Consider the following 13,510-nt stretch of genomic DNA (forward strand, 5'->3'; position numbering starts at 1 on the left):
AAGTGTAGGTCCAACGAGTGTTTTGTAAGCCACCTCCTTTGTTGATGGACTACATTTTCTAAGGACTCTCCCAATGAATCTCAACCTGGCACCCGCCTTGCCAACAATTAATTTTATATGATCATTCCACTTCAAATCTTTCCGTACGCATACTCCGACATATTTTACAGAAATAACTGCTACCAGTGTTTGTTCAGCTATCATATAATCATACAATAAAGGATCCTTCTTTCTATGTATTCGCAATACATTACATTTGTCTATGTTAAGGGTCAGTTGCCACTCCCTGCACCAAGTGCCTATCCGCTGCAGATCTTCCTGCATTTCGCTGCAGTTATCTAATGCTGCAACTTCTCTGTATACTACAGCATCATCCGCGAAAAGCCGCATGGAACTTCCGACACTATCTGCTAGGTCATTTATATATATTGTGAAAAGCAATGGTCCCATAACACACATAATGAGTGCGACACTTCGCTGCCACGACGTACTTCAACCGTGGAAGGTCTCAGAGCGCCTGCTACCAGTCCTACAGCGCTCAAAAATATACCAGTGTACACTTTTAAGTGGTGACAGATATTTTGTCCGGGCTGTTACATAACATGGAACCCTAGTGAGGACAACGCCCTGAACGAGTAGCTCTCCAGGTACGAATAAGGGCCCGCCCAGTCTGTAACACCATTGCTCGCAAAAGGTGCTTCATTCGGTTTCCTGTCAGGCACACAATTTTAATCTGCCATGAAGTTTCAAAATAGCCACACTTCGCTTCACTATAAAATATTCATTCTGGAAACAATCCTCCAGTCCGTGGCTAAGCCATTTTCTCCGTAATATCCATTTTTCAATGATTACTTGTCCAGCAAAATACACAGTAGTAGTTTTGTCAGGTCTGGAAAATGGGAGAGGGGTACTGGCAGAACTGAAGCTGTGAGAGTGGACCGTGAGTCGTGTATTCGACTCGCATCCGCTAGGTACGGGGTTCAAATCCCCAACTGGCCCTTCCAGTTTTTTTTTTTTTTTGCATTCCTTAATGCGATATCAAAATATTTCCGTTGAAATAGTCATGTCCGATGTCCTTTCATATCCTCGTCCAAATCTGAATTTGTGCTGTGTCTAACGATCTCTCATAAACATAAAGTTAAACCCTCACCTTCCTGTTTCTTAGTGCTTTAAAAATAGTAAGTGAGCATCAGACGGAACCCGACACCATGCTAAGAAACCAAATATTATCTTTATTGGTGCAAAGAGCTAACCAAATCGTAATATTTTGAACGCATTGACCGGCAGTAACAGTTTTATTGAGAGAGACTTAGCTGAAGCACGCTGCATCGTGTCACTTTCTAGCTGTGATTCCAGAGTCATCGTATCCAAACAAGAGTTTGGTAGATAGTTTAAGAACAATATTTACCCGCGGCCATCCTATCACAATGAGAGCAGCATTTGTGAACTACTCGGAATAAGCAGCACTGATCTACGCCGCAGTTACAAAAAGTCTGGACCTGCAGGAAACTTTAGGGAAATATTTGTACAAGATATTCTGTTCTAATGTAACGCAAAGTGACATATTTCGTGGATTATGATAAAAACTGACTTTCGTAACGTATGCCTGCAAGGACAACAGCGTATTTTAGAACTACGGGTGGTGCAGTATGCTAAGAGCATCTTATTTTACATTCCTCTTAACGAATAATGTGAGTCGTAAAAAGTTGTACTAAATCTTTGACACTAATTTCTCCACAAAATCAGTACGAGAGCAGTAATGTTCCGCATATTGTTGCGCCAAGGCAATATTTGAACACTCACAGCAGGATGCTTTTCAAGACTTTGTTCAATTCACATCCACATCTACATACATATTTCGCAAGCCACCGCATGGTGCGTGGCGGAGGGTACGTTATACCACCAGTAGTCATTTAGGTTTCTGTTCCACTCGGAAATAGAGCGAGCGGAAAACGACTGTCTATATGCCTGCGCGCGAGCCTTAATTTCTCTTATCATGTCTTCGTCATGTAGAACGTGAAATGTACGTTGACGGCAATAGAATCGTTCTGAAGTCAGCTTCAAATGCCGATTCTCTAAAATTTTTTGAACAGTGTTCCACGAAACGAACGTCGTCTTCCCTCCAGAGATTCTTACTTGAGCTCAGGGAGCCTCTCCGTAAAAATTGAATTTCGATCGAACCTACCAGTAACAAATCTAGCAGCCCGACTCTGAATTGCTTCGCTGGCTTCCTTTAATCCGACCTTGTAGGGGTCCAAAATATTCGAGCAGTACTAAATATTTAATCGACATGACTGTACACTACAAATGCAACCGAACATTACTGGATTATTTTTCCTTCTCATCTGCATTAACTTACATTTTTCTACATTTAGAGCAAGCTGCCATTCATCACAGCAACTAGAAATTTAGTCTAAATCACTTTTTATATAGCTGCAGCGGATTATTCTGAGAGAGGAATATGATATCGTCCTTCGAAACGGCGTTGAGACAGTTATTGATTTAAGAGTATTTACCTTTTGTAGTAGGACAATAAATCCAACTCTTTTCAGACCTCCCGTTCGCCAGTGACATACTCAGTTTCTTACTTCCATTCGCAAGGGTTTGAAAAAAGTGCTGCTTTCGTAAAGATAAGGTAGCTCAGTTGTTCGACTCTTATGTCTCATTACAATCTAATATCGCGCTGTCCATTTACAATTATGGAAAAAATATCGCAACACGAAGAAGAGGTTGTGCGTGTTTCTACATCTGAAAGTTGATGTCTATTCAAATTTCCCATCAGTTGCATAAGAGTGACGCTAGTAGCGCCAATATAATAAAAAAGGCACTCCGTCGTCAGGCCACGAGTGGCCTACCGGGACCATCCGACCGCCGTGTCATCCTCAGTAGAGGATGCGGATAGGAGGGGCGAGGGGTCAGCACATCGCTTCAAATGGCTCTGAGCACTATGGGACTTAACTTCTGAGGTCATCAGTCCCCTAGAAATTAGAACTACTTAAACCTAACTAACCTAAGAATACCACACACATCCATATCCGAGGCAGGATTCGAACCTGCGACCGTAGCGGTCGCGCGATTCCAGACTGTAGCGCCTAGAACCGCTCGGCCACATCGGCCGGCCCAGCACACCGCTCTCCCGGTCGTTATGATGGTATTCTTGACCGAAGGCGCTACTATTCGGTCGAGTAGCTCATCAATTCGCATCACGAGGCTGAGTGCACCCCGAAAAATGGCAACAGCGCATGGTGGCTGGATGGTCACCCATCCAAGTGCCGACCACGCCCGGCAGCGCTCAACTTCGGTGATTTGACGGGAACCGGAGTATCCACTGAGTAGCGCCAATGTGAGGATGCAAATCATGTTTATCTAAATAGACGCTGCAACGGTCTTGAGTGTTAGTTACCTTCGAGGTTGGACGTAGTGAGTTGATGTAAATCAAGGATGCCTTCAAGGCGACAAAGATGCCATTATCAGCACTACACTGAGTTTGAACGAGATCGTGTAATAGGGCTACGAGAAGCTGGATGTTCCTTCTATGATACTGCAGAAAGACTTAGCACGAATGTAGCCACTGTATATGATTGGTGGCAGCGATGGTCACGAGAATGTACGGTCGCAAGAAGACCGGGCTCTGGACGACCACGTGGCGCTACCGACAGGGAAGACGTATGGCTCTGGTGCATCGTACTGCATCTGCAGCAGCAATCTGAGCAGCATTTGGCACCGCACTGACACAACGACCTGTTGCAAATCGGTTAGTTCAAGACCAGCTCCAGGCCCGACGTCCTTTAGCGTCATTCCACTGACTCCAGACCACCGCCATTTGCGACTTCAGTGGTGTTAAGCGAGTGCTCACTGGACGACACGGTGGAGATCTGTTGTGTTTTCTGATGAAAGCCGATTCTGCCTTGGTGCCAGTGATGGCCGTGAGTTGGTTAGGATGAGGCGAGTTGAGGGGCCTGTAACCAACCTGTCTGCATGCTAGAAACACTGGACCTAGACCTCGAGTTATGGTCTGCGATGCGATATCATATGACAGCAGGAGCATCCGCATGGTCATCTCAAACACCCAGACTGCCAATTTGTAAGTCAGTCTGGTGATTGGGCCTGTTGTGCCGCCATTCATAAACAGCATTCCAGGGGGTGTTTTCCAACAGAATAACGCTCGCCCAGACAGCGCTACTGTAACGCAACATGCTCTACAGAGTGTCGACATGTTGCCTGGGCCTGCTCGATCACCAGATCTGTCTCGAATCGAGGACATGTTGTACACCATCGGACTACAGCGTCGTCCGCAAACAGCAAAAGCCGTCCTTGTATTGACTGACCAAGTGCAACAGGCATGGAATTCCATCCCACAAATTGACACCCAGCACCTGTATAACACAATGCATGCATTCTTGCATCCAACATTTTGGGGGTTACACCGGTTGTTAATGTACCAGAATTTCATATTTCCAATGGCTTATCCACGCTTACAGTAAACTGTGATGTTGCAATGTTAATCACTCAAATATATTACCTAGACGAATGTATTCCCGAAACTTCGTTCTTCTACATAAATTATGTTTTGGTGTTGTGATTTGTTTTTTCCATCAGTGTATTTGTTTTCGATTATGCACTTTTGAGTAATATGTTCTTATTAAAGGAAGATTCTGTTGGCATACCTGAAGTTTTCGGCGCAATGCTGTAGGAACAGATTTCAAGGTCACAAAACAAAAAGTCTCGGGTGAATGTTACCTCGGCAAAACATGTTCTGCGAGTCGGTTTTCCGCTTGCTGCTGTTGCGGCAAGGTGGGGGCAGTGAATAGGGCACTGGACTCGATTAATGGAAGACGGCGGTTCAAACCCCCGTCCAGCCTTCCAGATTTGGAGGTTGAGTGATTACTCTAAACCACGTAAGGCAAATACCAGGATGACCCTTTGTAAAGCACACGATTGATCTCCATGCGGATCCTTATTCCGCACAGGCTCGGCGGGATATTAAACATTCATCTTCTTAACCATCATTTTACGTACAATGTTGGATGCAATCTCTTTAAAAAGTTGATTACAAGAAACTTTCCTAAGAGCAATCGGAAGAAGTGGCTTATTCGGCATATGTAAATACAGTAAGGAATCAGCAGTAGAGAAGAGTGGTACTATGCACGAAAACTACTTAGAAAAGTCATAGTTATTGTGAGAATTTAAACTTCATAGCGTCATAAAATTTTAATTGTCATATCAAAAAAATGATGTCACATAATTAAGTTTTTGTTTATTTGTAGGTAAGTGTACGCAGTCTTGATATTTAGCAGTCAATAAACAAAACATCTATCATCTAACTTTGTTTTTTCAAGGTGATGATAAAGCTTTATGGTTGTCTTTCATACTGCAATAATTATCCGTATGCACTATATTCCACCTACAACTTCTATTCCCTTTTTGGAACCTTTTCTTTTGTTTTGTGCTCTGTTGGCCATTTAATAATTCTAGCTTATCCTCGAAAATAGGCTTGCATTTGTGTTTGGTTCTGACGGCACTATAAAAAACACACATTTTCATCACTACATAAGGAGCACATGCAAAAGATAAATTGCAAGCCTTTTATTTGAAATAAGTCAGCTGGTTAACGACCTTGCTGGGAGAGGTTATATTCAGTAACGCGAGTGCATGTAGAGAGTTAATTGACCTCGTTACGTCACAGTAATTGCTCCTTAACGTCTTGCGTCCCGGCTACTCCGTGGTATCCCGTGCCGCCAACCGAGAGGGTACCAAGCATCTTGCGTCGTAGACAACACAACCGCATTTAAAGACTCCACGTGGAGACATAGCATGAGTATTCCAGGTAATAAACCAACGACGTGATTAATTAGCAGCGAAGCAGGCGAAAAAATGGCATATGCTAAGATCATTTGACTTGTAATCAGATCAACAGTGCTCACGACTTAGCAAACGTAATTAATTTAAAAAAACTATCGAGCAGAGGAAAACGGCGAAAACAGAAAATCGCTGCCAGAACTAGTTGCTGAAACAAGTTCTGATCGAGATGAAGGTCATGTTTAAGTGACCTCCGAAAATCCACAGTTGCCAACAGTAAAACCAAAATGTTGCTCCGGAGTTTCTCAGCACGGAACAGTCAGTTGGTTATACAATACCTGGTCGAAAGACCACGTGACTGCCACGTGTTATATAAGCATGTAAACTCTATTCTGATAAAATGCAAAAGCAAATGGCATTTTTTTTCACTTCCTTAGCAACAGAAAAGTAAAGTAGCATAGTGTTTTTTACTAGAAAAACTTGAAGGGAAAATTTTAGCCAGCAAACCGAGAAAGTTTTCTTCCCTTGTGAAAATCAGCTATAGCGCGTCCGCACATGCGCGTTATGTCGCAGATATAATAGTTTCATCTCTAGGCGACTATGTTAAACGCATGCATTTTAGTGCTGCGTTTGTATTGCTGATAACGATGTGAGAGAAGAAAGAAGTTATTAGTAGGTGACGTAACAGCATATGCATCCCAACAGAGCCAACGTGGCCAAATTAGCTTCCCAAACACATCCGACGAATGAATTACCATCAGCATTGCTACCTTCCCCACATCTCTTACGACACTGCGAGCTGATCTGGGATTCAGTCAGGACTTCACCGACGAATATGATGATCAGAATATTCCCGTCACCTTATCATATCTACGTCTCATTTAAATTCTCGGGGTGGCACTCCCTTACAACATGATTTGTACCGGTTACTTAGTAATGTACGTTACGGATCTAGTCAGTGAAGGAGGGTTAACCTTAGATAGAGACAGATCTCGACCGAAGGTAAAATGCAATTTTTTTAGGTCTCAGAGTGTTTCACTGGGATCCATGTAGAGAACTGGCTAAAATTTACCACCATATGTTACATTCTGTGAATATAAACATGCCACGTTAAGAGAATAATTAATTCCTCATCGAGTGAAAAATTGCCGCTTTCTGTGGAGACAAGTTACTGTTAAAGAAATTAGCAAAGGGATGGCGTTTCCACAGTGTTTAGCCTCTCATTATAGCCATGTAAAAAAATAATAAGGAAATAATAAACAATATGTGGTTCGCTCAAAAACTGAAGCACATAAAGGCAAGCAAAGCAATGGAAACGTTGACATCTACATTGGGATCGACATGATCATTAATAGACATTCGCGAATTGTAACAATCGAAAGATAGAGATTGTAATTTGTAGATTAGATTCGTTGTTATTGTTGACGTTGAGTGTGAGAAAGACGAGAGCTCTGCTGTGGCTGGAATCGATGTGCACTGACTGATGTTTCCGAAATAACTTTACGAAAACTAATGTCATATATCCATAAAACAGCAAAAATCCCTAACAGGTGACTGTCCAACCTACAAAGAAACATTCAGATAATCGCCACCCAGCGACTGGCAACACTATAGACCTCCGGCGAGATACAAACGAGGTCATTAAACGTCTTGTGGCACGAAGAGATGAACGAGAGAGCGAGAGAGACAACCACCGCACGACAGATGGAATGCTGTCCTCGTGTAAACAGTGTCAGTTACGTGAGCGACAAACATTAAGGGAGCTTGAGGAGCACTCATAAGTGAAACGTAGAAAGAATACAGCAATACCTGTCGACGAAATGCTCTGAATACAAGAATCTAAATTTGCTGTGCTAAATATTGCAGTGGAACGCTACTGACGAAATGGCCTTATGCAACTGAGTATACATGAAAACAACAGCAACACAGGTAGTTTTCCTTTTGATTTGTCTAAATCATTACTATAAATTAAAACTGTGCAAGCTGGCTATAAAAATGAAAATTCCAGGCTAAAAAATTTACTTCCGTTATTGAGTCTTGCAGTGTTACATTTTCACATGTTTAAATATGAGAACTTGGTGCAGATTTCACGAAGAAAAAAGGAAAAAAACAAAGAAACTAAAATTTTTACGTTGTCGGTACACCACTGTAGCTGCATTCTTATTAAAATATTTCGTTTCTCTGCCTCGTGATGACTGGGTGTTGTGTGCTGTCCTTAGGTTAGTTAGGTTTAAGTAGTTCTAAGTTCTAGGGGACTGATGACCATAGATGTTAAGTCCCATTGTGCTCAGAACCATTTGAAAATATTTCGTTATATTGCGTCGTGGTAGCCGGACTGCAGCACAATAACGAAAAATATTTAAATGAGTAAGACATTTCCGTTCCGGCTTTTTACAAAGCGCGTTTTAAAAATGTAATTTTAAAAAACGTAATTTCGTTGTAGTCATGGACTTACTACTACCTAACATTGCAGCTGCTTCTCGTACCGCTTAGTCGGAAATCTGAACCAATATTGACGAATGAAGATTCGAACCACATTTCTACCGAATACAAGTCCGTATTTTCTAGTTATTATACCAACCTGCTGAATCATTATTCTTACAAACTCCCCCCACCATCAGTATGTGTTTTCGACAGAGAACACGGACAATCGAAAAAACGTTACCAGAGAAGTAAGTGTACTAATGAAACTACATCAAACGATTAGGAGAATGTTAGAAGGATTAGCGTTTAAGGCCCAGTCGATATGAAGGTGTTTAGAGACGCAGCATGTACTTTGCTTGGACAGTGATGGAGGACGATTCTGCCATGACTTGTTGATGTAAACACCGGCATTCGCCTTTATGTGATTACTAAATACACACACACACACACACACACAGCAGTCATAAATGAGACCTGACGGGGATCTTCATATTATGTCTCCCAGACGGGAATCTAGTGGCTTAACATTTCATCAGGCAGTGATCTAAATGCTGATTCTGCACCTGGAAATAAACTAAATCAAGGTGAAGTAATAACAAATACACACACGCACGTGGAGGCAGACTCTGCTCATAGGGACTCATGATGAGCTGACACATTTACGGCCATCAGCTAGACAGGCTTGCAATCTGAATAAGACGACTTGGGCGAGAAAACGATCGCTATTAAAGAAGATATGATGCTAATTAAACTACGTGTGAGAGGTTCGCTTGCCTGGATTACGCAACCTCAGGTAGCTTTTTACATCTATCATATCAACATTCGGATCCGTACAATGGCCTTGGCGGACCATTGGCATGAATATAAGCCGCACCCGGATTGATTTTTAGGGAGGAGTGGGGGTAGGAGGGCTGGGGTAGAAAGACATACACCCAATAGAGAAAAATTTGTCACATTACTCGTCTATAAAAAAAGCTGTTCACACTGGTCACCCTTACCGTATTTTTATTTTGCTACACTCAGTTAGCAGGCTTCTCCTCACGGTCTTCACTGATGCCACTTGACTTCACTACTGGTCTTTGTCTTATCAGTGTTAGTATTTCTGTCACTCTCCTCCCAAAGTTCGTTGTCCTCGCTACCACTCATAGAACTGGCAAAGCAGCGCTTCTTGAACCAAATCTTTTGAGTCTTCTCTTAATGACGTATTTTTCGTATAATTAATAATGCGAATTTCAAATTTGAATTACAGCTTCGTAGAATTCCGAAGTTTGTTGATTTCGCTCCAATCTTACCTCTCATTCAAGAAGACCAATTTTTTCTCTTGAGTTAGGGAAAAATTATGCTTGTGTTCTCGCGTAACGTAGCATAGCTGTGAGCACAACAGCAGTCAACACCGTGCCTCCCCGAGGTGCGACTACTACAGTGCGTTTAGTTTCGTGGTTGTTTTATAGTGTTTCCTATATTATTTTATAGTTCATATTTCTTTTGATATCGATTAGGCGCTCACTAACGCAAATATATCTCTATGCCTGGCTTTTTTTCACACGTAACCAACCAAAGGAGAAAAATAAAAACAATTTGGTTAGTTTTCTTAAATGAACCCTGCGGGGTCAGGGATTTTCTCTGCCTCGTGATGGCTGGGTGTTGTGTGATGTCCTTAGGTTAGTTAGGTTTAAGTAGTTCTAAGTTCTAGGGGACTGATGACCATAGATGTTAAGTCCCATAGTGCTCAGAGCCATTTAAATGAACCCACCGCCATTTGACAGTATTTTTGTTTATTTAGTTACGACCCAGGTCGGCCTTTTATGCCATTTTCAAGTGTTTCAGTTTATGTCATTAACATAAATTGCACAAATATTTTTTTCTCGCAGGGTCGTCTTCTTGATTCCGGAGAAAATGTGACGTCTGATGATGTCTTACAAGCAGCAACGTTGTTAAAAAAGATCATTGATTTTTCTTCTAATTTTTTTCTACCGAGTACCGTTATTTCGATTATTTCTTGATTCCGCCTTGATCAGTCAAATTTTCATTACATTGAACTCTCAATTATTCGAACTTTTTCTGCGGTCCCGTGAAATTTGAATTATCTGGAGTCGACTACACAGTAACAAACTAATCTAACTCCGCGATCTTTAGAACGGAAGAAACAGTTTTGGTTGCACAAGATGAGTTTATTAAACCTTCACATGTGACGCGTTTCGTCAGTCTAGTAGCCGGCGTGACAGCGCGCGCTCACAGTGATGTAAACAAACCATACTTGTGTTCATGGGGCGGTTTTTTCATGGATGATATAATGAAGCACTGGCAGTTGCTGCCTGGCTGTTATCTCCCAGTTCTATGGGTCTCTTAATTACCTAAGACGCCTCGGTCACGATTAGCAAAAATTTTTATCGATTGTCTGATGATGCCAAGAATAAGCGAAACGCGTCACACGTGTAGATTAAATAAACCTATCTTGTACCACCAAGAAAGCTTTTTTTCTGTTCTAAACATTTATTACAGTTGCTGTACCAGTGCTATTGCGCCAGTCATGGGGTGGAGTGATTTTAACTATGCGATCGGTCTCCGAAGACCAGGCGATGTCGACCGGCATCCGTGTCATTCTCCACCTTGTGGCGTCATGTGGATGATGCATGGAGGGTTATGGAGTCAGCACACCGCTCTTCAGGTCGTTGTCGACTTCCAGACCTTGAAACCTTGAAACTGCTATGTCTGATTCAAGTAGCTCCTCTGTTGCCATCATGAAGCTGAGTGGACCCCGTTTCCGTCCTCACACCAAGGAAAAATAACACCTAGTGCCAGGAATTTGAACAAGGATCCCCGTTCTACGTTGCGTAAAAATACCTCTACGCGAAAATAAGTCGCGCCGGAATTTTTCGTGTCCGAATTAGGAGGAAAATGTGCGGCTTATATTCGGGCATATACTGCGGTGTACCGGTATGAAATGGGCGTTAAGATACAAATGTGTCGATAGGGAACATTTGTTGTGAACGAGCCTTAATTTTTTTTTGTTTGGTTGGTATGACATGTGTCAAAGATATTTAGTATACATCAAGTCATGGAACAAGCAACATCATATGTTTTCATCGTGTTAACAATGTCGAATTTTGTACCAGAAAGTGATGATTTGCGGGAAGCATTAATTTTTTGTTTTCATTTGAAAAAAAGTGCTGCAGAGTCGCATCGAATGCTTGTCGAGGCACATGGTGACCATGCTCTATCAGAAGCAACATGCAAAATATGATTTCAACGGTTCAGAAGTAATGATTTTGATGTAAGAAATGAAGAACGTGGAAGACCACCAAAAAAAGTTCGAAGACGCCGAATTGCAAGCAATATTGGATGAAGATGATACTTTGAGTCAGAAGCAAACGGCAGCAATGCTAAATGTTGCACAACAAACAATTTCTGACCGTTTGAAAGCTATGGGAAAGATCCAAAAGTGTGGAAAATGGGTGCCATCTGAATTGAATGAAAGACAGATGGAAAACCGAAAAACCATTTGTCAAATTTTGCTTCAGAGACATGAAAGAAAATCAATTTTGCATCGAATTGTTGCTGGCGGTGAAAAGTGGATTTATTTTAAGAATCCTAAACGGGAAAGATCATGGGTTAATCCGGAACAACCATCAACATCGACTGCAAAACCAGATCGATTCGGCAAGAAGACAATGCTCTGTGTCTGGTGGGATCAGAAAGGTGTGGTGTGTCATGAGCTTCTAAAACCCGATGAAACTGTGAATACTAATCGCTACAGACAACAAATGATCAAAAAATGGTTCAAATGGCTCTGAGCACTATGGGACTTAACTTCTGAGGTCATCAGTCCCCTAGAACTTAGAACTACTTAAACCTAACTAACCTAAGGACATCACAAACATCCATGCTCGTGGCAGGATTCGAACCTGCGACCGTAGCGGTCGCGCGGTTCCAGACTGTAGCGCCTAGAACCGCTCGGCCACCCCGACCGGCAACAAATGATCAATTTGAACTATGCATTGATCGAAAAAAGACCAGAATGGGCCAGAAGACATGGCAAAGTAATTTTTTTTTACACGACAATGCACCTACACACAAAGCAAAACTGGTTCAGGATACAATCAAAACACTTGGCTGGGAGCTGTTAACCCACCCGCCGTATTCACCAGACTTGGCCCCTTCCGACTACCATTTGTTTTCATCAATGGGACACGCATTGGCTGAGGAACACTTCGATTCCTACGAAGAAGTCGAAAATTGATTGTCTGGTTTGCTTCAAAAGACGAACATTTCTATTGGCGTGGTGTCCACAAATTGCCAGGAAGGAGGTCAAAATGTATAGAAAGCAATGGTCAGTACTTTGAATAAAATGTTTTTACTTTTCAATTCAAAATTAGTGTTTCATGTTCACAAAAAAGAACGCTCATTTCATACCGGTACACCTCTACGCTCCTGAAACTAGAGTATGTTACCAGGCACACAATTGTGTTTTACCAGTATCATTTCCCCTCAGCTACCCTCTACTTTTCTTCTTCGCACTCAATTTGCCGATATTGCGTGGGGATGAAAACGTTGGTACACTTCCATACATTACGTAACCGAAAATTCCTCTTCTTTAGTGATTGCAACACTCCAGAAAGCTACAGAAAGCTCTAGAATGTTTGCAGCGTCCGATTTCGGACAGCTGCGTTCACAGAAGCAGAGTACGACGAGACGACTCTTAGTAAAAATGTGGCCGCATGGCGTTGTGTACTCACGTAGCAGGTGTCGGCGACGGCGCTGTACGAGACGGGCTTCGCCTTCTTGCTCGCGCTTCCCGCCGATGCCGCAGAACCCCCGGAGGAGTCGCGGAGCAGCGGTTCGCTCTCGCTGTGTGTCATTTTTGTGTGTACTCCTTCTGTGTGCTGAGTTACAGGAACGAGCTACCGGCGTCTCCGGATGCTAGGCCGCCATCGCACGCACTGGCGACGAACCGCGCGCTGTCCGCCGGCCTCGCTTTACGTAACAGACTGGTTTGCAGGCGGCGCCGTACGCCATCCCCTCTCACCTGGCACGCGCTACGGAGGATACGATGCACCACTGTCAGGGGTGCCTGGGAAACACTAGAATCTATTCCTGTTTTTTGGTAGTGGTGGTGGTGGGGGGGGGGGGGGAGGGGGGGAGGATGGCAACAGATTGACAGCCACGAACTGTGCCGACCTCTTCATTATACGAGGGTAATCCCAAAAGGACCTGAGTCGAAACAAGGCCCCCGGAGTAGACAACATTCCATTGGAACTACTGACGGCCTTGGGAGAGCCAGTCGTGA

General features: G+C 42.9%; 1 protein-coding gene across 1 annotated transcript in view; it reads right to left on the reverse strand.

Annotated features, from left to right (window-relative positions):
- LOC126473158 (protein white-like) overlaps nt 1–13,176 on the reverse strand; it is a 276,225-nt gene extending 263,049 nt beyond the window's left edge. The window contains exon 1 of the mRNA XM_050100020.1: nt 12,960–13,176. Within this exon, the coding sequence (XP_049955977.1) occupies nt 12,960–13,082 (123 nt within the window). The 5' untranslated portion in view covers nt 13,083–13,176. The remainder of the gene's footprint in view (nt 1–12,959) is intronic.
- Between the last annotated feature and the right edge of the window lie 334 nt (nt 13,177–13,510).

The sequence above is a fragment of the Schistocerca serialis genome, chromosome 4, assembly GCF_023864345.2.
Source record: "Schistocerca serialis cubense isolate TAMUIC-IGC-003099 chromosome 4, iqSchSeri2.2, whole genome shotgun sequence".
Classification (NCBI taxonomy): Eukaryota; Metazoa; Arthropoda; class Insecta; order Orthoptera; family Acrididae; genus Schistocerca; species Schistocerca serialis.